Consider the following 26,648-nt stretch of genomic DNA (forward strand, 5'->3'; position numbering starts at 1 on the left):
CATGGGAGCGATCATCTGGCTAGAAATGTGTTCTATTGGCTGAGCGCAGTGTGGGCTGAAGGAAAAACCAGGGTTCTCTAGGAAAGGGAGGACAGAAGGAATGCCTAAGTCACAATTATGCTAAAATTCACTTGCTGTTTATTTGAAATTCAAATTTAACTGGGATTTGACTGGTATTTTAATTTGCTAGGTCTGGAAACTTACAGCAGAGGTGGACAAAGGAGATGGATTGGAGGGCTACCTAGGAGATAAAATTGGCAAGACTCTGGAATGACTTGGATGTGGGTGGGAGGAAGGTATGGGGGAAGGAAAAGTGGCAATAGGTGGATGGTGGTGCTGTTGCCAGGGCAACATGTAGTGCCTAGCCCATGTGGTGGCTTCATACACCTAGAGAAAGATGCTTTCTTGGTGGACACAGTCCCGTGGACGCATCACCTGGTGAGCAGTGTGCAAGCTAGATTTCACTAGCTTGTGAAAAGTGCCCCCACTTTTCCCTTATGCAATGAACCCTTTACACAACCATACACGCCAGTCCTGTGCTATCCCTTGAAATAAGGAATGCTGGAGAAGTGTAGGTTTTCTAGGGGGAGCTCTTCTTTTTTTTGGGGGGGGGGGCAGCACTGCGAGGCTTGTGGAATCTTAGTTCCCCAACCAGGGATTGAACCCGGGCCCTGGGCAGTGAAAGCGTGGAGTCCTAACCACTGGACCGCCAGGGAATTCCTGGGGGCTCAATTTTTGGAAGATGAATTTGAGAAACCTGTGACACACCCAGGTGGAACTGTCCAGGATGCAACTGGGCTTGTGAGTCTGGGGTCTGGTATATGAGTGTGGAAAAAAAAAGTCTCCTGTGAGAAATGTAAAACCCAAGCCTGTGCCCTGTGGATGCAGGGTTAGTTGTAAATTACCTGATTGGACTATTGATCCTAAACTGAGAAATGAGCTCACAAAGACTCTTGAATCTCTGGAGCCTGAGAATAAGCATAGTCTCTTTGGGAACACTTCCCCACCCCAGGGCAGAAGGGAATCCCCAGAAATAACAAGAAAAACCTGAGAAAAAAATTACAAGCTACAACTGGACTCACCACAAGGGAGTATCAGTAGGTGAAACTCAAGCCAATTTAGATGATTAACCATGGTTAGCATTACGGTATGAATTACCAGCATTTAGGGTGCATGGAATTCCATTTTGTAGTAACTGGACACCCAGATATTTGTTTTTCCCAACACTAGCTGAGGAGTTTCTAAATGGGAGAGGGCCTTACAGGTGGCAATCGGGTGGATGCGGGCAGGGCTGGAGGACCTGTCTTGAAATTGTATTTGCAAAGCAGCGCAATATTTCTACTTAAATTCCATATCCTTATTTGGGGACATGATGAAGATGATGAGGGTGGCTAGCCCCAGCTCCTCGCCATCCCTTGGTGTTGTCACAGGCTTTTGACCCTAATTTTAGCCCTTGCACAGTTTCTTTTTGTTTATTTATTTGGCCGTGTCAGGTCTTAGTTGCAGCACAAGGGCTTCTCTCTAGTTGTGGCACACGGGCTTTAGAGTGCGCGGGCTCAGTTGCAGTGCATGGGCTTAGTTGCCCCATGGCACGTGGGATCTTAGTTCCCCGACTAGGGATCGAACCCGCATTCCCTGCATTGGAAGGCGGATTCTTAACCACTGGACCACCAGGGAAGTCCCCTGCACAGTTTCTTGATGGTAAAAAACTGGACAAGATGGAAACTAGAATATCGATTAGACATGCAGTCTGCATGTTCAAGGGTGCCTTGGGGGACTTTTGACAGGGCTGCTCTGTCCCAATGGGCAGGTTGTAAAACGCATGCCCCTAAGGGGGTGCAATTTGTATCATAGGCATGGGAGATCTAATTTTCTTGTAGTAAGTGTCTTGTTCTCAAAACATCAGTATTTTGTGACAATTTTCCAGCAGGTGTCAATAAAGTGTCTTGAGGAAGGGGCACTTTTTCTATTTGGTGAAAAGGTGACATGGAGGGGGTGTAAAGGTGGTGCTGAGTGGGAAGGAGAAGCCATCATCATGAGCTCTTGGAATATTAGATCTGAAATGGCTCCTGAGAGAGGACCGGTTCAACTCTGGATGTGTTAGGAATCTGGCTTACAAATAACAGATACCCAATTCCAACTGACTAAAGCCAAAAGGAGAACTAATCATTGGAACTCAAGGACAGGGGGCTTCCCTGGTGGCACAGTGGTTAAGAATCCTCCTGCCAATGCAGGGGACACAGGTTCGAGCCCTGGTCCAGGAAGAGCCCACATGCCACGGAGCAACTAAGCCCGTGTGCCACAACTACTGAGCCTGCGCTCTAGAGCCCATGCTCCACAATGAGAGAAGCCACCGCAATGAGAAGCCAGCGCACCGTGACGAAGAGTAGCCCCTGCTCCCCGCAACTAGAGAAAGCCCACGTGCAGCAATGAAGACCCAACGCAGCCAAAAAAAAAAAAAAGGAGCCCCCACTCGTCGTAACTAGAGAAAGTCTGCGCGCAGCAACGAAGACCCAATGCAGCCAAAAATAAATAAATAAATTTAAAAAATTAAAAAAACAGTAGATTGTAAAATAATATTAAAAAAAAAACAAACTCAAGGACAGGGATGCACCAAGGACAGAGGAACATATTGGATCCAGGGACAGTGGTGCAGCCAAGACCTACCTCTGTCTTTCTGTACTCTCCTCTCTGCTCCTCTCAATGCACCTGGGACCTGCTTTCTTCCCTTCTTAGTCTACGTTGTACAAAACATGGTGGCAGGCAACTCCTGGGTGTCACATGTTAGAGATTCATTGGCCAGCAGAGAGACTGGCTTCTAGGTTTCAGTGTCAAAATTCCTGGGGAGGAGACTTAATTGGTTCAACTTTGATCAGATCAATCACATGGCTAGTGTGTGTGTGTGTGTGTGTGTGTGTGTGTGTGTGTGTGTGTGTGTGTGAGAGAGAGAGAGAGAGAGAGAGACACTTGTAACCACTGCAGCTGAGTGCATGTTGGTGGGGTTGGCAGGAAGTAATGGTCACACATCCTACAGAGAAGCATTATCTCTGGACCTCCGTCCAGAGACAGAAAATGGCTTGTCACCAGAACACACACCTCTGTGTGTTCTTCATAATCTAACACTGTCCTCTCAACAAACTAGTGATTTTATTGCTACAATTTCCCATTTCAAGGAAAAACAGTATATATATATATATTACCAGAAAGTTCTGTAGTTCTCTCAGAAGAGGCAAATGGAGAAATGAAGAACTATAAAGAGAAAGGCATTATTTAAATTCTTAGGGTGTTTCCCAGTCCACTAAACATTTTCATGCCTTCCAGGGCTGGCTCCAAAGAGATGTTTTTGAATGGTGAAGGAGATCAAGTGAGTAATGGGGAGGTGGAATGGCAGTTTGGCAATCCCTGTCTCACTGGGTTTTAGGTATCTTTCAACTAATTTGTCCCTCAAATTTATGAGGTATGAATTGTTAACTCCACTTTTCAGATGAGGATACTGAGATTCAGCAAGGTTATTACCCAAACTGATGAGAGAGCCAAGATTTCAACCCAGACCGAGTCTGTCTAATACCAGTACCTATCGATGGTAACTCTCTACTATTAATCCACACAGACTGAATAGCAATGAATGAAAAACTCGGACATGACATTTCTGTGGATTTCTGGGACAACCACTGATCACTTGGGGTTGCGCTTCTTGTAATAACAGTTGCCACTTTTGTGATCACTAATTATGTATCAGATGCTATGCTAGGTTTACGATCTCATTTAATCCTTAGGACGACCCTACGATGTTGGTACTATTATTACCTCCAGGTTAGGAAATTTAGGCTTAAATAAGCTGTTGCCTTTTCCTGAGTATTCTGTGAATAAATTCCTATCAGTTAAATGCCTAATAAAGTGCTAAATTAATAAATTGACAAAGTTCTTTTTAGACCAGCTGGGCTTAAACTCTACACGCGTCACGTTCCTATTCTCTGCCACTAGGTGACGTCACAACCAACCGCAGCACTACATTCTCTGCCAAGAGCCACCGCCGATATCTCGCGAGAGCCATGGCTTCTTCCAATCTATTTTGGGCATGCGTGCGGCGTAGGGCGCTTTGGCTTAGAGTGGTTTGATGATTTTCTGTCAGTCTTCTTAGAGTAGAGCTTTAACAACAAAGCACTTATTTCCTTTCAGTCACTCGAGTTCTCGCGAGACTTGCTACTCATGCTTCTCCCCACCCCCCCAACCCCGCCTTGCGCCTGCGCAGAGCTCTTCAAGGCAGAAGGTTGCGCTCGGAGGAAGTGACGGCTTTGGGTGCCGTGGCCGTAGCGCCGTTACTACTTCTCAGAAGCTTCACTCGGCCGCTTGCCGAGACACCCCGCCGCCAAGATGCCTCGAATTATGATAAAGGGGGGCGTGTGGAGGAATACTGAGGTAAGTCCCCTTTTCCCGCCGTCCGCTGCCCTCCGCCCCTCCGGCTGCTGGTGCGCAGGCGCCCGGAGGTCGGGGAGGCGGGGAGGTTGCCTGCGGGGTCTGCGTGGGGGGCGGTGTGGGGCCGACCCTCGGGGCCTTTACCTTGTGCCCGGTCCCATGTTATCTGAGCACCTCAAGGACGGGGACTGTGATTTAACCACTTGATTACCTGCCGGGCACTCGTTAGGCCCTCAGTGAACATTTGTTGAATTGAGGACGCGCCCTCTGCCCTGGTGGAACTCACAGTGTGGAGGGAGAGCTAGGATAACCGCTAGAGTCGGTCTTTGGGGCACCCTCGTTCCTCAGCCCAGGCATCGTGCCTCTCTCTGATATTCAAAAATGAAGAAGTGCTGTGGCGACAACTTTGTTTTTTTCTTGACTTCCTTGCAGACGGGAAGCAGTTTGAGTGCCAGGTTCAAAGTGCCCGTTTATGCCCGCATCCCTGCGGTCATCTGTTATCAAGGCATAACTTGTCCGCCCTCCCGTCAGATCCCAAGGCCTGTGTCTTCCTGTCATTCCGCTTCAGCTTGGATAGAAGCCAGATAGGCCTACAGTAGTCTCTTTGCTTCCAGAAATGTAGTGGATCATGCCATTGGTGAGCCAGAGAACAGTAGAGAATGAGTAAAATAGAAACGAGGTTTTAGTGGAGTTGGTGTTAATAGTGCACTGAATTTGTCAGTTTCCCGAGAACACCATATTTTTTCATGCTCTGTTTCTTTTAACATCTTATGCCTTCTTGAAATATCCTCCTACTGCTTGGCATCTTTCTGACCTTCCTTCAAAAACCAGTCCAGAGGGCTTCCCTGGTGGCGCAGTGGTTGAGAATCTGCCTGCCAATGCAGGGGACACGGGTTCGAGCCCTGGTCTGGGAAGATCCCACATGCCGCGGAGCGACTAGGCCCGTGAGCCACAATAGCTGAGCCTGCGCGTCTGGAGCCTGTGCTCCGCAACAAGAGAGGCCGCGATAGCGAAGAGGCCCGCGCACCCGATGAAGAGTGGCCCCCACTTGCCGCAACTAGAGAAGGCCCTCGCACAGAAACGAAGACCCAACACAGCCAAAAATAAATAAATTAAAAAAAAAAAAAAACAAGTCCAGAAACTCCTCTGGAATTTTTGCCTATTCATCCTGTAAAAAGTAGTTGCACTCCCAGTGGTCCTATGACAACTCTTTCATCCACTTGTTATAGTTTGCTTTGTCTTCTTGCAAGCATCACATCCTTCTGTGTGATGCTGGGAGGGTTTCTTAACCTCTCAGAGCCTCAGTTTTCTAATGGGGATGATGATAAATACCTACCTGTCTTGGGGACTAAATGAGTCACTACATTTGGAACATTTAGAACAGGGTCTGTCACATAGTAATCTTTTAGTAAGTGCTAGTTGCTGTTTCTTTTCCCCAGTAGACAGCACTGCAAGAGGGCAGGACCAGATCTTGGTATCTTTAGAACCTAGGACAGTACCAAACAAAATTTGCTTGGGAAATTTTGCTGAATGGATCTAGTAGGGTAGATAACTGTTGTATATACTTCCTTGAAGATGTGATTAAGTATAGCAGTACTGCAGCAAAGTTACACATAAAGTCAGTGAGAACCTTGCCTCAGCTTGCACAGAGGGAACCAACCTAAGTTGGAGAAGAGACGACTTCTGTGGGAGAGACAGGTGTACAAAAATCAAGTAACAGCAGGATTCCTATGATGTGGCCCAAGCCCCACAGTCTTTGAGTCTCTGATGATAGGGGTGTGGAGTGGTGTGGAGTGGCTTATGTATGAGGCATGTAGCTCAAGTTCAATGTGGAAAAAAGCCTAAAAGTAAAATGCGCCAAGTGCATTCTTCTAATATCCCTGGTGTCTGTGATTTAGCTTGCCGGCCTCTCCTGGGATTGGTGAATTCCATATTGGAATGGGTGCCCTGGTGAAATAGTATCTAGAGACTGGGGGAGTCTGGAGACAGAGTTGACTGGTGAGTTAGGGGGAAATACTTAATTCTTAGGTTAGACCTGAGATGTGGATTCTTGGGTCAGAGTTGGGGTTATGGGACTGAAGAGAAAATGCTGTTCGTAAGCTGGAGGCAGGAAGCCTGGGTTAGAGATTGGATTCACCTCAGTCTTTTTTTTTTTTTTTTAAATTTAATTTTATTTATTTATTTTTGGCTGTGTTGGGTCTTCGTTGCTGTGTGCGGGCTTTCTCTAGTTGCGGCAAGCGGGGGCTACTCTTCGTTGAGGTGCACGAGCTTTCTCATTGCAGTGGCTTCTCTCATTGTGGAGCACGGGCTCTTGGAGCACGGGCTCTAGGCGCGCGGGCTTCAGTAGTTGTGGCACGTGGGCTTCAGTAGTTGTGGCTCACGGGCTCTAGAGCACAGGCTCAGTAGTTGTGGCACACGAGCTTAGTTGCTCCGCGGCATGTGGGATCTTCCTGGACCAGGGATCGAACCCGTGTCCCCTGCATTGGCAGGCGGATTCTCAACCACTGCGCCACCGGGGAAGCCCTCACCTGAGTCTTGACTTGCTTCTTGAGGGCTGGATATGTGCTCTTTGATTCTCTTTCCCTAAGTACACAAGACCTGGTACAAGGTTGGTATTCAGGGAATGTTTTTTGAGTGAATGAATGAATGAGCCATATTTTTTTGAAGAGAGTAACAGCCACACACTGTACCCACTCCCAATTATTGGACGGGATAGGGAAGGGGTTGTGTGTAAGGGAGGGTAGGATGTCCTTCTAAGGGAGTTCTTTTTTTTTTAATTAATTAATTTTATTTATTTATTTTGGCTGCATTGGGTCTTCGTTGCTGTGCGCAGGCTTTCTCTAGCTGCGGCGAGCGGGGGCTGCTCTTCATTGCATTGCACGGGCTTCTCATTGTGGTGGCTTCTCTTGTTGCAGAGCACGGGCTCTAGGCGCACGGGCTTCAGTAGTTGCGGCACACGGGCTCAGTAGTTGTGGCTCGCAGGCTCAGTAGTTGTGGTGCACGGGCTTAGTTGCTCCATGGCATGTGGGATCTTCCCAGACCAGGGCTCGAACCCGTGTCCCCTGCATTGGCAGGCGGATTCCTTACCACTGCGCCACTGGGGAAGTCCCTCTAAGGCAGTTCTTAATTTATTGCATTTCACTGATTCTGGCTTGCTGTTTTTTTATTATTGTAATGAAGTTTTGTACTTTCTTCTTAAATCTAGGATATATGTGTGTGTTGATATCTCTAATTCTCCATAGCACAACTCTGTTAGAGTTAATTTTAATTTTGTCTTTTCTCACTTGGAGTTTTGTGATTGAATACACTGTTTTTCTTCAACAATTTACAGGATGAAATTCTGAAGGCAGCGGTAATGAAATATGGGAAAAACCAGTGGTCTAGGATTGCCTCACTGCTGCATAGAAAATCAGCAAAGCAGTGCAAAGCCAGATGGTATGTACCAGTTAATGAGTGGAAAACACAAAACGACCTTAATTATGATGAGGAAAATGTCATTTCTTTGAACCTTACCAAAGAAAGCAGGCATTGTGATATAACAGAAGGTATGGAGTGGGAGATGGGAACTTAGATTTAAGAATTAGCCGTCATTTGCTTCCTATGTGATCTTAGGCAAGCCATTTTCTAGCCCCTCTTTCCTGCCACTATTTTCTCCCAACTGGGGATAATACTTGGCCCTAACTGATGGAGATGTGAGGCTCAAATGAGTTAATGTTGTTTGAGGGTGCTTTGTGAAGCATGAAATAAAACTACTTTTAGGTACAGATGGGCCCTAGCTTATAAATGGATTGTATTCCAAAAGTTTATAAGTGGATTGTTTTAGAACTTACTTTCCCAAAGAAATAAATGATAAATAATGGTTAATTTTCTAGGCTAGCTTACAGTAGTTGAGTTGCCTCATGAATGGTTGAAACATTGTATATTTGCTTCCCCAGAATATAACATAACCCAACATTACATCTGTGGTGTCCCCTTTGAAGTCACAGGGTAGTGGACATATTAAGTTTTTTACATGTATTTTTGGCATGAGTGATCTGGCCCCAGCCCTGACCCATGTGGTACTAGGATCATATTTTGGATTGTATAAGAGTGACCTAATTTCCTGGACACCTGGGTAGGGGAAAGGATCAGAATGTAGAGATTGGCCCACAAAGAGGAAGATGGTCCTCAGCCTGCATAAGTGGTTCTGATTTCTGCTTCTGTTAGTGGAGCTAAGCTCCTACCGCTGTGTTTGGTAAGGCTTATATATTGTTTGCAGGCCTCTCATCCAGCTAAGTAGACTGGATGTGGAAAGGTGGGTCAGGTGGAGCATGAGGAAAGACAGAGCTGACATAGTAGTTTTACTTAAATTAAAAAACTCACCAAACAAATACAATTTTGAAAAGCATTTAGTGAGTGTAAGTCAAATGCTTAAAGAAGTAAGCCAAGGTGTTGTAAGAATCAAATCAAAGCACCAGAAAGTACTATGAAAACTAGAAACACTATGAAAATATGAGGTGGTTTTTGTCTTATTTATAAATGCAAAATGTCTAATAAAGTGTAAGATGAATGAAAACAATTGGTAGTTGAGAAGGAAGGCATATGATCATATTTCAGTCATGTTACCTTTCTTAAACATTACTAACCTTGCATAATTAAAATACAGTAGAATTTAGTGAGATAGGGTATTTGGAATGGGGTAAGTTTAACCAAATAGGGAATATTCTGTTGTAAAAAAAAAAACAGCTTTTGTGATTGAAGGATGAGAGTTAGCTTGCATTTTTCAGATACTAGAAGCCAGTATGTCTATTACATAAGGAGGATATTCATGCTGGGTGACTGATTAAGGTATAAAATGATGTCTTTTTAATAGGTATGAGTGGCTGGATCCCAGCATTAAGAAAACAGAATGGTCCAGAGAAGAAGAAGAAAAACTCTTGCACTTGGCCAAGTTGATGCCAACTCAGTGGAGGACCATTGCTCCAATCATTGGAAGAACAGCTGCCCAGTGTTTGGAACACTATGAATTTCTTCTGTAAGTGAATCTCCAAAAGCAGTGTTAAAATGTGTGTATATCTTCTGAATGAGGCTGAATACACTTTTAGCATTTTCTGTCCTTAAACATTAGTTACAGATCTGAATAAAGCCAGAGGAGCTAAAGCTATTGGATTGTACATTCCAAGTCTCGTGTGGTTGATCAAGATTATGTCTCCTGTTACATACTTTTTAAAGGAATATTTAAAAAATATTATACAGGGACTTCCCTGGTGGTCCAGCGGTTAAGACGCCACGCTCCCAGTGTAGGGGGCCTGGGTTTGATCCCTGGTCAGGGAACTAGATCCTGCATGTTGCAATTGAGAGCCCACATGCTGCAACTGAAAGATCCCGCATGCTGCAACGAAGATTTCTGCGTGCCCCAACTAAGACCCAGCGCAGTCAAATAAATAAGTAAATATTAAAAAAAAAATTATACAAATCATACATGTTCATCATAGAAAATCTGGGAAAAAAATAGTGAAAAAGCAAATAAAAATCACCCATAGTCATACTGCTGAGAGTTAACCATTGGAACATCTTGGTTCTTCACTAAAAGCTTTTTTGTGTGGCTCTGCTGCATTTGTGATTTAGGGAGCTGCTTGGATCCTGTTTCATGGTGAATGGAAACACTGAAATTAGAGAGAAATTTAAAACCATCTCTTTCAGGTGAAGCAATAGTAGAAATGCTTCATTTTTGTTAATGCCCATCCGTTGGGTTTTTCAAAGAAAAGGGTGCCAGCACTAGGGAACCTGGTATTTCTAAGACTAAACGGGTGGTAGTGTGACTGATTACTCTGGGCTCATTCCTAGGGATAAAGCTGCCCAGAGAGACAACGAAGAGGAAACAACAGATGATCCACGAAAACTTAAACCTGGAGAAATAGATCCAAATCCAGAAACAAAACCAGCACGGCCTGATCCGATTGATATGGATGAGGGTAAGTGTATTTTTGTGAGGAATTTATTTCTTTGGTAACCATAGACTTCTCAGGCCTTCTTTTAACTCTCTTCGTTCTTATCTAAACTCCTCTGACTTTTTCGAATTGCGGTTCTGTCTGTAGTTGTTACTCTAAGTATCTTTCCAAGTGTGTCCAACCTTCTATCGTAGAGTAATTTTACTCTAAGTATCTTTCCAAGTGTGTCCAACCTTCTATCGTAGAGTAATTGCTCTTTTTGGATAATGTCCCTTTATCTTTTGATGTTTCAATTCATTTAGTAAGTTAAGCAGTGTGATATTACTGGACATTTCCTGGTGGCTAGAGGTAGGCTCTTTAGGATTCTGTGTTCTCATTCCTATTCCGAGGAGAGAGGCAACAAGTCAGGATTTGGGGATCCAGTGCTCCTATTAACTACTTTTTTGACTTCAGACAGGAAGTTTGATCTTCTTGAAAGGGCAACACTACAATACCATGAGGGAGACTTACGATGCCTTTTTGAGACACTGAATCAGGAATCAGAGGAACTAGATTTTAATCTAGTTTAGTGCCATGTCTGCCACTTATTAGCTATTTGACTTTACATGAGTCATATAATCTCTCTGAACTTTGGTTCTCTTTCCTGTCAGATGGAGAGTAATAATATCTATCTTACTTCACAGGGTTGTCGTGAAGCACTCAGTGAATATTTGTTGAGTTTTTAATTTAAAAGTTTGAAGGTAGTTGTTCCCAAAGGCAGACTGTGGCTAGGCTGGCTGCATCACTGTCACATGGCGAACTTTAAAAAATAAAGGTACCAGGGCTTCCCCAGGAGGTCTGCGTCAGTAAATTGGCGGGGGGAATGGAGGGTAATCCTGGAATCTGAGGGTTTTTTTGTTTTTTGTTTTTTAAAGTTCCCTTGTGATTTCATTGGACACCCTTGTGTAGGAATTGCTCTAAGGTATCAGTAATGAAATTTGTTTTACTCTGGGGAGCTATGGAAAATGTACTGGAGGAGAGAAATAGTTCTGAGGAAAAAAATGAAGGAAAAATGATAATGAAGATTGTCAGTCCCCTTATAATTAAACAGTAGTTTTTACAATATTTCACAATTTGTGCTGTGCCAGATAGTTGATGATAATGAAGGATATGATAATTATAGCCACTGTTTAATGAGTATTTGCTAGATGCTTTACCTATTTCTTTTTCCTTAGTTCTTCTCAACATCCCTGTGAAGTAGGAATTGTTATTCCCATTTTATAAATGGTGAAACGTTACTATCCAGAGTCACATAACTATCCAGTGGTGGGCATGATTTTTAACTTAGGTTTCTCTGACTTCAAAACCCAAGCTATTTCCTTTATGCTGCACCATAAAATGATTATATTGATGGGTTTTCTCATCTTAAGCACTAGGGTATGTCTCTCACCTTGCTTCTGTTGGAGAAGTTAGTTTTTGTTCTCTTTATTTTTGCAGATGAATTGGAGATGCTTTCTGAAGCTAGAGCCCGCCTGGCTAATACTCAGGGAAAGAAAGCCAAGAGGAAAGCGAGGGAGAAACAGTTGGAAGAAGCAAGGTATGGTTGTTTTCCATCTATAGTTGAACAAATTAGTCTGTGCATCCTTAGGCCCAATAAAACTGTGTGATTTATCAACCCTGTTGGGTGAATGATAACTAGAGTTGTCTAATTCCAATTTTGCTAATAGTCCTTAGTTCATTACTTTGGAAAAGTCTTATATATATTTTCCTAACCATTTCAAGAGTAGTTATAGGAAAAATACATATTTAAAAAAAGTTTTGTAAGACATGGCAGAAGTAATGCCCGGGTATAGACATACATGTATGTCTTGGGGTGTTGGATTTGTTCTGTTAGCATGGGGGAGCTTCATTTGTTGTAGCCATCTTGGCGTCAGATGGCTGGAGGACACACGGGGCTCTGGGACTGTGGTGTGACTGCCAATAGTTACTGTCCTTGATTAGTGTTGGGCAGGCACCGGCTGTGAAATAGGAGACTCAGCTGAACGTGGAGGGAGTTAATGAGCCTTGAACCACATTTTAGGCTGTCATAGAAATTTGTATTTAAAAAGTGAGTGGAATTAAGTATTGCCCTCTACTCAAGGTTTTCTCCACTTTCCCCTCCCTTTTGGTCAGATCCATGGTTGACATCATTCCTAATGGCCTAGAAACCCAGATGAAGTGGATAAAGGGAAAACTTGAACTTTATAAGAGCTTATTAGCTTTTGGAATTCAGGCATTGGAATAGCCTCCCCAGCCTCCACAACTACCTTTTATGGTCCCTAAGCTGGGAAGTATTGATACTTCCTGACCTAATAACTAGCATTGTGTTGATGGTTTCCCCAATAATGGCTGTGAAGTGCCAGATCCTGGGATGGAGGATTCTTCTATGCCAGAGGATGCTTTTTGGCATAGCTGGCCAACCACTAGCCCAGAATAGTTACTTATGATGGGAGTATGACTGGCCTGGGACAGTAAACAGAAGCTAAGAGGAGGTTCTAAATTTTCTGCTGAGTTTTAGTCATCTTTCTGTTCCGTATACTATTTAGGGTTAAGTAATGTGAGTAAGGTAAAAAAATTCACTTTTCCATTTTTGTCCATGGTTGTTTGGGGACCAAATTGTTTGAGCCTTTTAACCATGTGGATTGGCCCAGGGATATGACAGGTGTATATATGAAAATCTCCAAGTATGGTTGGTATTGCTTGCTTTAACAAATACATTTTTCCAGATTTAAATTTACCCTACACTTTCTTGTAGATGTTCTTGTAGAACATCTTTATAACTTGTGCATGTATCCTTTTTTTTTTTAACAACTATTTTTTAAAAAAATTAATTAATTAATTAATTTATGGCTGCGCTGGGTCTTCGTTTCTGTGTGAGGACTTTCTCTAGTTGTGGCAAGTGGGGGCCACTCCTCATCGTGGCCTCTCCTGTTGCGGAGCGCAGGCTCAGCAACTGTGGCTCACAGGCCCAGTTGCTCCGCGGCATGTGGGATCCTCCCAGACCAGGGCTTGAACCCGTGTCCCCTGCATTGGCAGGCAGATTCTCAACCACTGCGCCACCAGGGAAGCCCTTGTGCATATATCTTATAATTAACTAGATTGGTGTGTATGCAGAGTGTACTGCAGGACTATGTACTTTAAATGTTAAATTACAGATCTGTTTTATAACTTAAAGCTTTTTATTGATTATAAAAGTAATAACACTTTTCCTACAAAATACTGGTATTGTACTATTTTCTTTCTGGGGCATGGTCGATACAATGCTATATAGCTTGGTTATATTTACTTAGCATTATATTGTAAAGGTTTTCTAATGTCGTTAGAAGTCTTTATTTAAAGAATAAAATTACTTATGAAATGTGTGCCTTCAAACCTTTCTCTTCTCAATATAGACATACATTTATGTGTACTACACATACAGTAACATTTGTATAAAATTAGATCATACTGTATAGACTGTTTAGATGAGAAGTTAGCTCTTAATCTTACTGGGGTTCCCTTGTAAGTGATGAATCGTTTTTCTCTCTCTGTTTTCAAGATTTTCTCCTTGTCTTTGGCTTTCAGCATTTTTAATGTAATGTTTCTGTTTGTGCATTTCTTAATGTTTATCTTACTTGCAGTTCGTTGAGCTTCCTGGATGTGTAGGTTAATGGTTTTCAATAAATTTGGGAAATTTTCAGTCAATGTTTTATTCTCCTTTTTCTAATGTTTTATTCTCCTTTTTCTCTTTCCTTTTGATATTCCTACTGTGCATATGTTGGTGCACTTAACGGTGTTCCACCTTTCTGTGAGGCTCTGTTTGTATTTCTTCATTCTTTTTTTTTTCCCCTTTTCTTTGGATTGCATAATCTTTATCCATCTGTCTTCATCTTGGCTAATTCTTTACTTCGAATCTGTTCTAGTGAAGTTTTCATTTCAGCTTTACACTTTTCAATTCCAGAATTTCCACTTGGTTCTTTTTAATCATTTCTTTTCGTTAATTTTCTCTATTTGATGAACATTTTCATCCTACCTTCCTTCTTTAATCGTGCTTACCTTTTGTTCTTTGAACATATTTGTAATGTCTCCTTTGAAGTCTGTCAAAGCTGACATCTGGTTGCTCTCACAGGCAGTTTCTGTTGCCTGCTTATTTTCTGGTGTGGGTCATGCTTTCCTGTTTCTTTGCATGTCTCACCTTTTTTTGTTAAGAACTGGACACTTTGGATGATATACTGTAGCAGTTCTGGGTACTGTGTTGCCCCCATCCACTCCTTGTTCCTGTTACTTGCTTGCTTACTCCTTTAGTGACTAGCTGGATTGTTTTAGTGAAGTCTGTTCTCCCCATCCCCCACCTAGAAATGTGAAGCTTCTGATGTGGCTCCTCTTGGGGACACAGTCTTGGGTGTGCCCACAGTCGCCTTGGGATGAGGTGGTTTTGAGGGGACTTTCTTTGACATCTTGTTCCCTGGCTACACCCAGCTGTTAAACTCTACTAATTGCCAGCTTATTGCTGTATTGTTTTCAAGGATGGCTTGAGGCGTTAATTGCTCCACAAAGTGTTCCAATCAAACTTCGGCTCCTTTGAAGGGATAGTTTCTGAGGTCAGTGTTTGGTAGTTGTTCTCATCCCAGGAGGGCTTCTCCCACTTTTTGGAAGAGATTGATTCTCTCTGGCAAACTAGTGGGCCTGCAGTTTAGCTGCACCTCCAAAGAATCTGTCAGTTTCTTCGCAGTTGCCTTTCACCAGGACTTCCACTGTTTTTGAGAGTGCCCTGAGGCCTGAACATCTCCATTTCCTGTTGCAAATGAAGTCAGTTTCTTTGGGGAGAGTTTGGAATTCTCTGTTCTATCCAGGGGTGCTGATGTACTTGTCTTTTGAGTGGCACCCCCACTTTAGGAGCTGCGTGTTCAGTGTCGGGGGTGGGGGTAGGCAGCAGCCCCAGGTCCCCTAACCCTGACCCTGACCCTCATCCCACAGGCCCAGGCAAGGATCGTTGGGCTCCAGTATTCTCAGTAGCACTGTGCCCAACGTAGAGCCCCTGGGCAGAAGAAGGAAACCCCTCCTTCTCAGTCACTCTTGTCTGAACTTAGCCTCTGCAGTGGCTTCCAGGAGGCAGGATGAGAAATGCTGCTGTCCTGCCCCTCCTGGAATGAAAGCCAGGGAGCTGGAGGGGAGAGAGAGCTCTGTGTTCTTGGCTGCACCAACAAGTGTGGAGTGGAGTTTCTGTCTCCCTGAGCTGGGACGGGGGAAGAGAAGAGGGAGTGGGTCTTGATTTGAATACTACAGGCTCTCACTTTTCTTATCAAATTTTTGTAGATTTTCTTGAATAAACGTTTCTTCATTTGCTGTATCTCCTTTAGGATCCTTCCAGAGACTTAACTTTTTTTTTTTTTTTAATAATTTTTGTCAGTTTTGCTGGGGAGTGGGTTTGTGAAATTGCTCCTATATACTGTTTTATAATTTGATTTTTCTCCTCTTTAATATTCTGAATAGCTTTTCTAATCATTGAATCATTAACATTATAGCATCTTGGGAAAGCACAAAGGAAAAAGTAAAAAATGAAATTCCAACCTCCTATGATTATCACTGTTACTGTTCGGGTGAACACCCTTTACATCTCCCCATGCACGTATTCACTGATAGATATGCATATAATTTTACATGTTGCTCCATAACATGTAAACTGTGTAACATTGTTTTAAACAGCAGTGTGTCTTGAGCATCTTTCCATGTCAGAGTAGATTTACAGATTTCTTTCTATCTATCTATCTATCTATAGATTTCTTTCTATTTATCTATCTGTCTCTCTATCTATTTATTTATTTATTATTTTTGGCTGCGTTGGGTCTTCGTTGCTGCACGTGGGCTTTCTCTAGTTGCGGTGAGCGGGGGGCTACTCTTCGTTGCAGTGCACGGGCTTCTCATTGCAGTGGCTTCTCTTGCTGCAGAGCACGGGCTCTAGGCGTGCGGGCTTCAGTAGTTGTGGCACGTGGGCTCAGTAGTTGTGGCTCGCGGACTCTAGAGCGCAGGCTCAGTAGTTGTGGTACACGGGCTTAGTTGCTCCGCGGCTTGTGGGATCTTCCCGGACCAGGGCTCGAACCCGTGTCCCCTGCATTGGCAGGTGGATTCTTAACCACTGTGCCACCAGGTAAGGCCCTACAGATTTCTTAAAGGTTATTTAGATGGCCGTATAATACCCTGTCTTATAGCTATGTTATAAATTATTTTAACTAATTTCTTATTGTTGGATGTTTAGGTTGTGTCTATTTATCTGCTTTTCTGAACAGTGCTTGGTAACCAGTCTTGTAGCTAAGGCCTTGTACATGTCCCTATTTATTTCCTTAGGCTAAAGGCTGAAGAGTGAAGTTGCTGGGTTAAAAATGTAAAAAAGTTAGGGGTATTAATGTGTATTTCCAAATTCTCTTTGGGGAAAGCTATACCACTGTACTTTCTCATTACCATTGTGAGAGACTGTCCACTTTTTGCACCCTTGCCATTAAAACAAAGCAAAAATTGAATGCTGTTGATTAGATATGTAAAAATGGTACTTGATTTGATTTGTGATTCTTTAATTATTAAAGTACACTCTGTCATTTTAGCTATTTGCATTTTTTTCCTTAGTGAACTGTTTATTTCCTTTTGTTCTTCCTTTCCCTTGGGTACATTTTTAAAAAACTTGCTTAGATTCTTTATATCTAACCATTCTTAATACTAAGTGCAAAATTTTTTCCTATTATTTGCCTTTTAATATTGTTTTATGATTTTTAAAAAATGGTGCTACAGGGATATAAATTTTAAAAGTCAAAGCTGTTGATCGTTTTTTTCACCCTTTATTTAATTTATATTAAGTGAGTATATTCCCATCCAGAGATTAGATACCTATTTACTTATAGTTCCTTCTGGCTTTTCTCTTTGCTCTAGTGTATGTGTGTACCTTTAAATCAAAACTGGAATTGATTTTGGTGAACGGTGTGAGGTGGGGATTTAAATAAATATTTCTTCCCCAAGTGACCGGGTAGTTTTCTTAACTCTGATGGCTGATCCATCCTTTCCCAATGGTGTATGATTTTGAAGGTGATTTGCGTTCTCTTTCTTCAGGCGTCTTGCTGCCCTCCAAAAGAGAAGAGAACTTCGAGCAGCTGGCATAGAAATTCAGAAGAAAAGAAAAAAGAAGAGAGGAGTTGATTATAATGCTGAAATCCCATTTGAAAAAAAGCCTGCTCTTGGTTTCTATGATACTTCTGAGGAAAACTACCAGGCTCTTGATGCTGATTTCAGAAAGTTAAGACAACAGGATCTTGATGGGGAGCTGAGATCGTAAGTTGCCTTTCTGTTTTTATAAGTGGAAAAGTATAGTAGTAATTTTATGGAGGGCCAAGTATTATCCTTGTCAGAGCCAGATATTTCTTAGCACAACATGGTTTACATAATGCTTGTACTTATTTAATGGATTCACCTTTCTGAGCAAACCAGTGACCCTGGCTGTAACGTTTTTAGCACAGAACACTGTTCGAAGCTCTCGAAATGTCAGCGCTTGGCTCTTAGTTAACTGTCTACTCAGAATCACAGTCTTAACATTTACGTACCTTTGGGAAGAGGTTAGTTATTTTACTAATGGCCTGAAGGAATCTGTCAAAATCTGTTCTGCTGCTTCTTAGTTTTTTTTCTAGTGAAAATTTTATCTTGTTTTTCTGGGGTTTTTTGGCCGCGCCATGAGGCTTTGCGGGATCTTAGTTCCCTGACCAGGGATCACACCTGGGCCCCGGCAGTGAAAGTGCCGAGTTCTAACCACTGGACCACCAGGGAATTCCCTCTTGTTTTTCTTAAAATGAAATTAAAAGGAAAAACATTACCAATGCATTTTAAAATCTTTTCACTTAATGGCGATTAGTAGGTATATTTATAAAATGTCTTAGAATACAGAGGATTTTGTTTATTTCTAGGGATTTTTAGAGTTTTTAAATTGTTATATCTGAATGTTGTGGGGAGAACCTTTTAGGATTATCAAAGATTTTTAGTTTTCTACTCCCCCAGTGGCCTTCCATTTCTGTTGACATAAATTGTTAGTAAACAACAGATGTCAGTCACTGTGAAACAGGATTTTCTTGGATGTACTCTGTTGTATTTATTTTTCAAATTAGGACCTTGCTTTAGGTAGTCCCTACAAATAAAGAGATTGAAGAAAAAACAGTCATTTGGAAGGAGTAGACTAGATGGAAGTAGAGGATGACATGCAGAGGGGGAGAAGGCATTCCTGGTCCTTTAAAAGATGGCCTTGAGCCTGGCTTTAGACCCTAACAACTTTCTGGTGTCATTTGTCAGGACTTAAATATCCTTTAAAAAAATTTATGAATTAAAAAAAATCATAGCAAACAATTGAAGAATAGTTTTAAAGGAAAACTTTAAAACTCACGTTTTAATTCTGTTCCCTTCATTTAATTGTTTCTGTTTTTGTATACTTCATCATTTTCCTATGTGCACACACATATTTTTACATGAACATAGTCACAGTGTAGGAGTAGTTTTATGTTTTTCTTTCCATGTTATATGTAACATTTTGCTTATCATAGTCTTTATAGTTACATAGTTTAATATTTATTACTTAAATTACTTAGTATATCTTATTTTCTTAATAATTCTATTGATATTCTAAGTCTGCATTCCTCTTGAGTATAGTGGGTAGGTAATGGTGTAGGGAACAACTTAATGTATATTGTTTTGTCTTTTCATCATAATTTTATTAGGAATGGGATTATTTCGTTCAGAGCATATGACTATTTATATGGCGTTTAATGTTGTTGCCTATATGTAACTTTAAAAAATCTGTTCTCCACCTTGATCCATGACAGTGAAAAAGAAGGACGAGATAGAAAAAAAGACAAGCAGCATTTGAAAAGGAAAAAAGAATCTGATTTACCGTCAGCAATTCTTCAAACTAGTGGTGTTTCTGAATTTACTAAAAAGAGAAGCAAACTAGTACTACCTGCCCCTCAGGTAATCTGATAAAAGCAGGTTTTTCATTGTATGAACTCATATGCTTACCATTTATCCAGCAAATGTTTGCGGGCCTATGTGCCAGGCTTTTGCTGGGTGCTTGGTACCTTTAAGAAATATCAGGCCTTGAACTGCTCATATGATGGTTTAGTAAGTAATTGTCAGCTCTTAGCAATTTTTCAGTAGGCTAGGGCTCCAGACCTCTTTTTTGTAGCTGATAAAGGTGGTATTTGGCCTTGTGGACTTCAGGCCACTTTCTTTTAGGGAAGGTTTTGTTGTGTCACACCTCCTTCTCTTTTTGAGACAGTAGCTGTGAAAATCAACATGGGAGTTGTGGAGAAGAGAAAATTCATTTAGCTCATCATAGGCTCTGTTCCTTTGAATTATAGTTGGTCAGAAACATGGGGATTTTGAATAAGCTCTTGTTTTGTTTTGACGAGTACAGCTCTGTATAATTGGGCAGTTAAATGGAGCAGCGGGATGGATTTAGGAGGCTTGAACAGCTTCTTTCCACAAATGAGTGCCCTGGCTGCACCAATACAAAATTCTTGGGCATAAACATAAAATAATTTTGTTAGATGCTGTTATTCGTAGTAGTGATATTTCTTAAACTGAGATTTTGCCTGTAATTTTTTTTTAGTTCTTAGGATATTTAGTTTGGTAAAATTACAAGGATAACACCTTTTGATTTTCTTAGGGATATTGTGGCTCTGTGGACTCTGTGTGATATTTTAATTGGTTTTTAGTACCCACCCTCCCCCCAATTGATAAATGGTTTTGTATAAACACTATTATTTTATGTTCTTGATTTATAAATATTTTGGTTTGAAAGAATTTCAGTATGGAAATACTGAAAAGGAATTTAAGTATTTGCAGCTTGATTCCATGTCACATATGGGATTCCCCCCCCGCCCCCACATTAAATAGGGAAGACTTTTAAAAACTTTATTATGGAAATTTTCAAACCCACAAAAAGTAAAGAGAATGCTACAATGAGCCCCTGTGTACTCATCACACAGCTTCAGCAATTCATTTTCTGGAATGTGGAAGTTTTCAGCTGTGTTATTCTCGGTTAAAATATTGCTACTGTGATAACTGTGTCTTTAGATTTCAGATGCAGAACTCCAGGAAGTTGTAAAAGTAGGCCAAGCAAGTGAAATTGCACGTCAAACTGCTGAGGAATCTGGCATAACAAACTCGGCTTCCAGTACTCTCTTGTCTGAGTACAATGTCACCAACAACAGCATCGCTCTGAGAACACCACGAACACCAGCTTCCCAGGACAGAATTCTGCAGGTAGGCTGCCATATGGTAGAGTGAACCTTTCACTTTGTTTATTGTCCTTAGAAGTATTTTAAAGGAGAACACTAAATGGTTTGGTTTTGTGTGTTTTAGGGTAAGCAGTTTGAAACAGTCCTGAGTGCATAGCTGCTAGAGATTTCTGTAGTAGGGAAGCTAAATCCTGTCAGTAAAGCATAGCATTTAAAAATTTCACATTGCCTAGCAGTCCTGGAAAAAAAATCAAACACGTGTAGTCAGTAACTTTTAAAACTTTCTTGTGATTCTGTACTTAGCTTGGCATAGACTGCCTTCAGTACTATTTCCCTCTCTCTCCTTAGCACATAGGGTGTACAGCTCTGTGTGTTCTTTAGGGTGTCTGCATGCCAGAGAATAGACAAACCTAACAGAATACTACTGAGTCTTTTAACACTCTTACATCTCAATTTTCTAATAGTCAAATATAATTTTAAGGTACTGATTCAGGAGTCAAATAGTCCTGCAAGACTTCGTAAGAAAAACAGTGCCCTTCATTGCTTGCTCTCTACAGGCACCAGTGATAGCTCTTTGTTTTTACCACCTTACTGCTAAGACACTTGTTACATTTTGGTTTTATTTTCAGTTTTAGGCACCTTTCCACCAAGGATTTGAACATCTGGCTCTCTCACACCTTCTGCCTCTACTGTGCATACACACTCTTTCCATTTTCCCATCTTCCATTATAGTTAATCATAATTTTGGTTAGCTCCATATTTATGGTTTATGTTATGACTACGTAAACTGCATTCATTCACTATGTAAACTGTGGGTCAAACTGCACTTGACCCACAAAATGCCTTATAATTACTGTGCAGTATTTTGTTTTTCTTTGAATTAATACTTGTTTTATTTAGGTGCTAAATTTTCTGATTACTTAGCACACATTCAGTTCTGGACTTTATACCAACTGTAAATCTCCTGTAATCTGGTCACATTTTAGGTATTCTTACTTTTTTCAATGACTTGAAGTCATTCCCAGAACTTGTGAATGTTCTAGTCTAGACTGATTACTCTTTAGATCTTGTTACAGCTTGTTCTCTTGCTTTCCCTTCACTGTCGTCCTAGAAAGTCCCTTGGGTCTCCTCTTTCTTGGCTCCCATGTCTCTGGCTTTTTTGGTTGACTCCCTTGTTGGTGAAGTGTATCTGTCAGTGGCTTTCTGAGGAAGGTTTCATGGGAGATGGAATTTTTAAGACCTTGAATATCTGTAAATTACTGTCCTATCCTCTTATCTGATTGATAGTACAACAGGGTATAGAATTCCAGATTGAAAGGGTTTTTGTTCACAGTTTTGAAGGCAGTGCTCCAGTGTCTTCTGGCTTTCATTGTTGCTATTGATACGTCCTGTGCCATTCAGGTTGTTAATAAGAAAGCTGGTTTTTTCTTTCTCTGGAAGCTTATATGATCTTCTCTTTTTCACATGCGTGTTTCTTTTTTTTTTTTTTTTTTGTTTGTTTTTTTATACTGCAGGTTCTTATTAGGCATCAATTTTATACACATCAGTGTATACATGTCAATCCCAATCGCCCAATTCAGCACACCACCATCCCCACCCCACCGCAGTTTTCCCCCCTTGGTGTCCATATGTCCATTCTCTACATCTGTGTCTCAACTTCTGCCCTGCAAACTGGCTCATCTGTACCATTTTTCTAGGTTCCACATACATGCATTAATATACAATATTTGTTTTTCTCTTTCTGACTTACTTCACTCTGTATGACAGTCTCTAGATCCATCCACGTCTCAACAAATGACTCAATTTCGTTCCTTTTTATGGCTGAGTAATATTCCATTGTATATATGTACCACATCTTCTTTATCCATTCATCTGCTGATGGGCATTTAGGTTGCTTCCATGACCTGGCTATTGTAAATAGTGCTGCAATGAACATTGGGGTGCATGTGTCTTTTTGAATTATGGTTTTCTCTGGGTATATGCCCAGTAGTGGGATTGCTGGGTCATATGGTAATTCTATTTTTAGTTTTTTAAGGAACCTCCATACTGTTCTCCATAGTGGCTGTATCAATTTACATTCCCACCAACAGTGCAAGAGGGTTCCCTTTTCTCCACACCCTCTCCAGCATTTGTTGTTTGTAGATTTTCTGATGATGCCCATTCTAACAGGAGTGAGGTGATACCTCATTGTAGTTTTGATTTGCATTTCTCTAATAATTAGTGATGTTGAGCATCTTTTCATGTGCTTCGTGGCCGTCTGTATGTCTTCTTTGGAGAAATGTCTATTTAGGTCTTCTGCCCATTTTTGGATTGGGGTGTTTGTTTCTTTGATATTGAGCTGAATGAGCTGTTTATATATTTTGGAGATTAATCCTTTGTCCGTTGATTCATTTGCAAATATTTTCTCCCATTCTGAGGGTTGTCTTTTCGTCTTGTTTATGGTTTCCTTTGCTGTGCAAAAGCTTTGAAGTTTCATTAGGTCCCACTTGTTTATTTTTGTTTTTATTTCCATTACTCTAGGAGGTGGATCAAAAAAGATCTTGCTGTGATTTATGTCAGAGTGTTCTTCCTATGTTTTCCTCTAAGAGTTTTATAGTGTCCAGTCTTATATTTAGGTCTCTAACCCATTTTGAGTTTATTTTTGTGTATGGTGTTAGGGAGTATTCTAATTTCATTCTTTTACATGTAGCTGTCCAGTTTTCCCAGCACCACTTATTGAAGAGACTGTCCTTTCTCCATTGTATATCCTTGCCTCCTTTGTCATAGATTAGTTGACCATAGGTGCGTGGGTTTATCTCTGGGCTTTCTATCCTGTTCCATTGATCTAGATTTCCGTTTTTGTGCCAGTACCATATTGTCTTGATTACTGTAGCTTTATAGTCTGAAGTCAGGGAGTCTGATTCCTCCAGCTCCATTTTTTTGCCTCAAGACTGCTTTGGCTATTCGGGGTCTTTTGTGTCTCCATACAAATTTTAAGATGATTTGTTCTAGCTCCGTAAAAAATGCCATTGGTAATTTGATAGGGATTGCATTGAATCTGTAGATTGCTTTGGGTAGTATACTCATTTTCACAGTGTTGATTCTTCCAATCCAAGAACATGGTATATCTCTCCATCTGTTGGTATCATCTTTAATTTCTTTCATCAGTGTCTTATAGTTTTCTGCATACAGGTCTTTTGTCTCCCTAGGTAGGTTTATTCCTAAGTATTTTATTCTTTTTGTTGCAATGGTAAATGGGAGTGTTTCCATAATTTCTCTTTCAGATTTTTCATCATTAGTGTATAGGAATGCAAGAGATTTCTGTGCATTAATTTTGTATCCTGCAACTTTACCATATTCATTAATTAGCTCTAGCAGTTTTCTGGTGGCAGTTTTAGGATTCTCTATGTATAGTATCATGTCATCCGCAAACAGTGACAGTTTTACTTCTTCTTTTCCAATTTGTATTCCTTTTATTTCTTTTTCTTCTCTGATTGCCGTGGCTAGGACTTCCAGAACTATGTTGAATAATAGTGGTGAGAGTGGGCATCCTTGTCTCGTTCCTGATCTTAGAGGAAATGCTTTCAGTTTTTCACCATTGAGAATGATGTTTGCTGTGGGTTTGTCATATATGGCCTTTATTATGTTGAGGTAGGTTCCCTCTATGCCCACTTTCTGGAGAGTTTTTATCAGAAATGGGTGTTGAATTTTGTCAAAAGCTTTTTCTGCATCTATTGAGATGATCATATGGTTTTTATTCTTCAATTTGTTAATATGGTGTATCACATTGATTGATTTGCGTATATTGAAGAATCCTTGCATCCCTGGGATAAATCCCACTTGATCGTGGTGTATGATCCTTTTAATGTGTTGTTGGATTCTGTTTGCTAGTATTTTGTTGAGGAGTTTTGCATCTATATTCATCAGTGATATTGGTCTGTAATTTTCTTTTTTTGTAGTTACAAGTCTTTGTCTGGTTTTGGTATCAGGGTGATGGTGGCCTCATAGAATGAGTTTGGGAGTGTTCCTTCCTCTGCAATTTTTTGGAAGAGTTTGAGAAGGATGGGTGTTAGCTCTTCTCTAAATGTTTGATAGAATTCACCTGTGAAGCCATCTGGTCCTGGACTTTTGTTTGTTGGAAGATTTTTAATCACAGTTTCAATTTCATTACTTGTGATTGGTCTGTTCATATTTTCTATTTCTTCCTGATTCAGTCTTGGAAGGTTATACCTTTCTAAGAATTTGTCCATTTCTTCCAGGTTGTCCATTTTATTGGCATAAAGTTGCTTGTAGTAGTCTCTTAGGATGCTTTGTATTTCTGCGGTGTCTGTTGTAACTTCTCCTTTTTCATTTCTGATTTTATTGATTTGAGTCCTCTCCCTCTTTTTCTTGATGAGTCTCGCTAATGGCTTATCAATTTTGTTTATCTTCTCAAAGAACCAACTTTTAGTTTTATTGATCTTTGCTATTGTTTTCTTTGTTTCTATTTCATTTATTTCTGCTCTGATCTTTATGATTTCTTTCCTTCTGCTAACTTTGGGTTTTGTTTGTTCTTCTTTCTCTAGTTTCTTTAGGTGTAAGGTTAGATTGTTTACTTGAGATTTTTCTTGTTTCTTGAGGTAGGCTTGTATAGCTATAAACTTCCCTCTTAGAACCGCTTTTGCTGCATCCCATAGGTTTTGGGTCGTCGTGTTTTCATTGTCATTTGTCTCTAGGTATTTTTTTATTTCCTCTTTGATTTCTTCAGTGATCTCTTGGCTATTTAGTAACGTATTGTTTAGCCTCCATGTGTTTGTCTTTTTTACGTTTTTTTCCCTGTAATTCATTTCTAATCTCATAGCGTTGTGGTCAGAAAAGATGCTTGATATGATTTCAATTTTCTTAAATTTACTGAGGCTTGATTTGTGACCCAAGATGTGATCTATCCTGGAGAATGTTCCGTGCGCACTTGAGAAGAAAGTGTAATCTGCTGTTTTTGGATGGAATGTCCTATATATATCAATTAAATCTATCTGGTCTATTGTGTCATTTAAAGCTTCTGTTTCCTTATTTATTTTCATTTTGGATGATCTGTCCATTGGTGTAAGTGAAGTGTTAAAGTCCCCCACTATTCTTGTGTTACTGTCGATTTCCTCTTTTGTAGCTGTTAGCAGTTGCCTTATGTATTGAGGTGCTCCTATGTTGGGTGCATATATATTTATAATTGTTATATCTTCTTCTTGGATTGATCCCTGGATCATTATGTAGTGTCCTTCCTTGTCTCTTGTAACATTCTTTATTTTAAAGTCTATTTTATCTGATATGAGTATAGCTACTCCAGCTTTCTTTTGATTTCCATTTGCATGGAATATCTTTTTCCATCCCCTCACTTTCAGTCTGTATGTGTCCCTAGGTCTAAAGTGGGTCTCTTGTAGACAGCATATATATGGGTCTTGTTTTTGTATCCATTCAGCCAGTCTACGTCTTTTGGTTGGGGCATTTAATCCATTCACGTTTAAGGTAATTATCGATATGTATGTTCCTATGACCATTTTCTTAATTGTTTTGGGTTTGTTTTTGTAGGTCCTTTTCTTTTGTGTTTCCCACTTAGAGAAGTTCCTTTAGCATTTGTTGTAGAGCTGGTTTGGTGGTGCTGAATTCTCTTAGCTTTTGCTTGTCTGTAAAGCTTTTGATTTCTCCATCAAATCTAAATGAGATCCTTGCCGGGTAGAGTAATCTTGGTTGTAGGTTCTTCCCTTTCATCACTTTAAGTATATCATGCCACTCCCTTCTGGCTTGCAGAGTTTCTGCTGAGAAATCAGCTGTTAACCTTATGGGAGTTCCCTTGTATGTTATTTGTCGTTTTTCCCTTGCTGCTTTCAATAATTTTTCTTTGTCTTTAATTTTTGCCACTTTGATTACTATGTGTCTCGGCGTGTTTCTCCTTGGGTTTATTCTGTATGGGACTCTCTGCGCTTCCTGGACTTGGGTGGCTATTTCCTTTCCCATGTTAGGGAAGTTTTCGACTATAATCTCTTCAAATATTTTCTCTGGTCCTTTCTCTCTCTCTTCTCCTTCTGGG

At 40.8% G+C, this 26,648-nt stretch overlaps 1 protein-coding gene across 1 annotated transcript in view; it reads left to right on the plus strand.

Moving 5' to 3' along the window:
• The first annotated feature begins 4,256 nt into the window (after positions 1 to 4,256).
• Positions 4,257 to 26,648, plus strand: part of CDC5L (cell division cycle 5 like) — a 49,295-nt gene continuing 26,903 nt past the window's right edge. The window contains exons 1-8 of the mRNA XM_068558405.1: positions 4,257 to 4,419; positions 7,748 to 7,851; positions 9,269 to 9,430; positions 10,243 to 10,370; positions 11,823 to 11,922; positions 17,442 to 17,660; positions 19,193 to 19,337; positions 20,445 to 20,633. Of these exons, the coding sequence (XP_068414506.1) occupies positions 4,375 to 4,419; positions 7,748 to 7,851; positions 9,269 to 9,430; positions 10,243 to 10,370; positions 11,823 to 11,922; positions 17,442 to 17,660; positions 19,193 to 19,337; positions 20,445 to 20,633 (1,092 nt within the window). The 5' untranslated portion in view covers positions 4,257 to 4,374. The remainder of the gene's footprint in view (positions 4,420 to 7,747; positions 7,852 to 9,268; positions 9,431 to 10,242; positions 10,371 to 11,822; positions 11,923 to 17,441; positions 17,661 to 19,192; positions 19,338 to 20,444; positions 20,634 to 26,648) is intronic.

Source organism: Eschrichtius robustus, chromosome 12, assembly GCF_028021215.1.
Source record: "Eschrichtius robustus isolate mEscRob2 chromosome 12, mEscRob2.pri, whole genome shotgun sequence".
NCBI lineage: Eukaryota > Metazoa > Chordata > Mammalia > Artiodactyla > Eschrichtiidae > Eschrichtius > Eschrichtius robustus.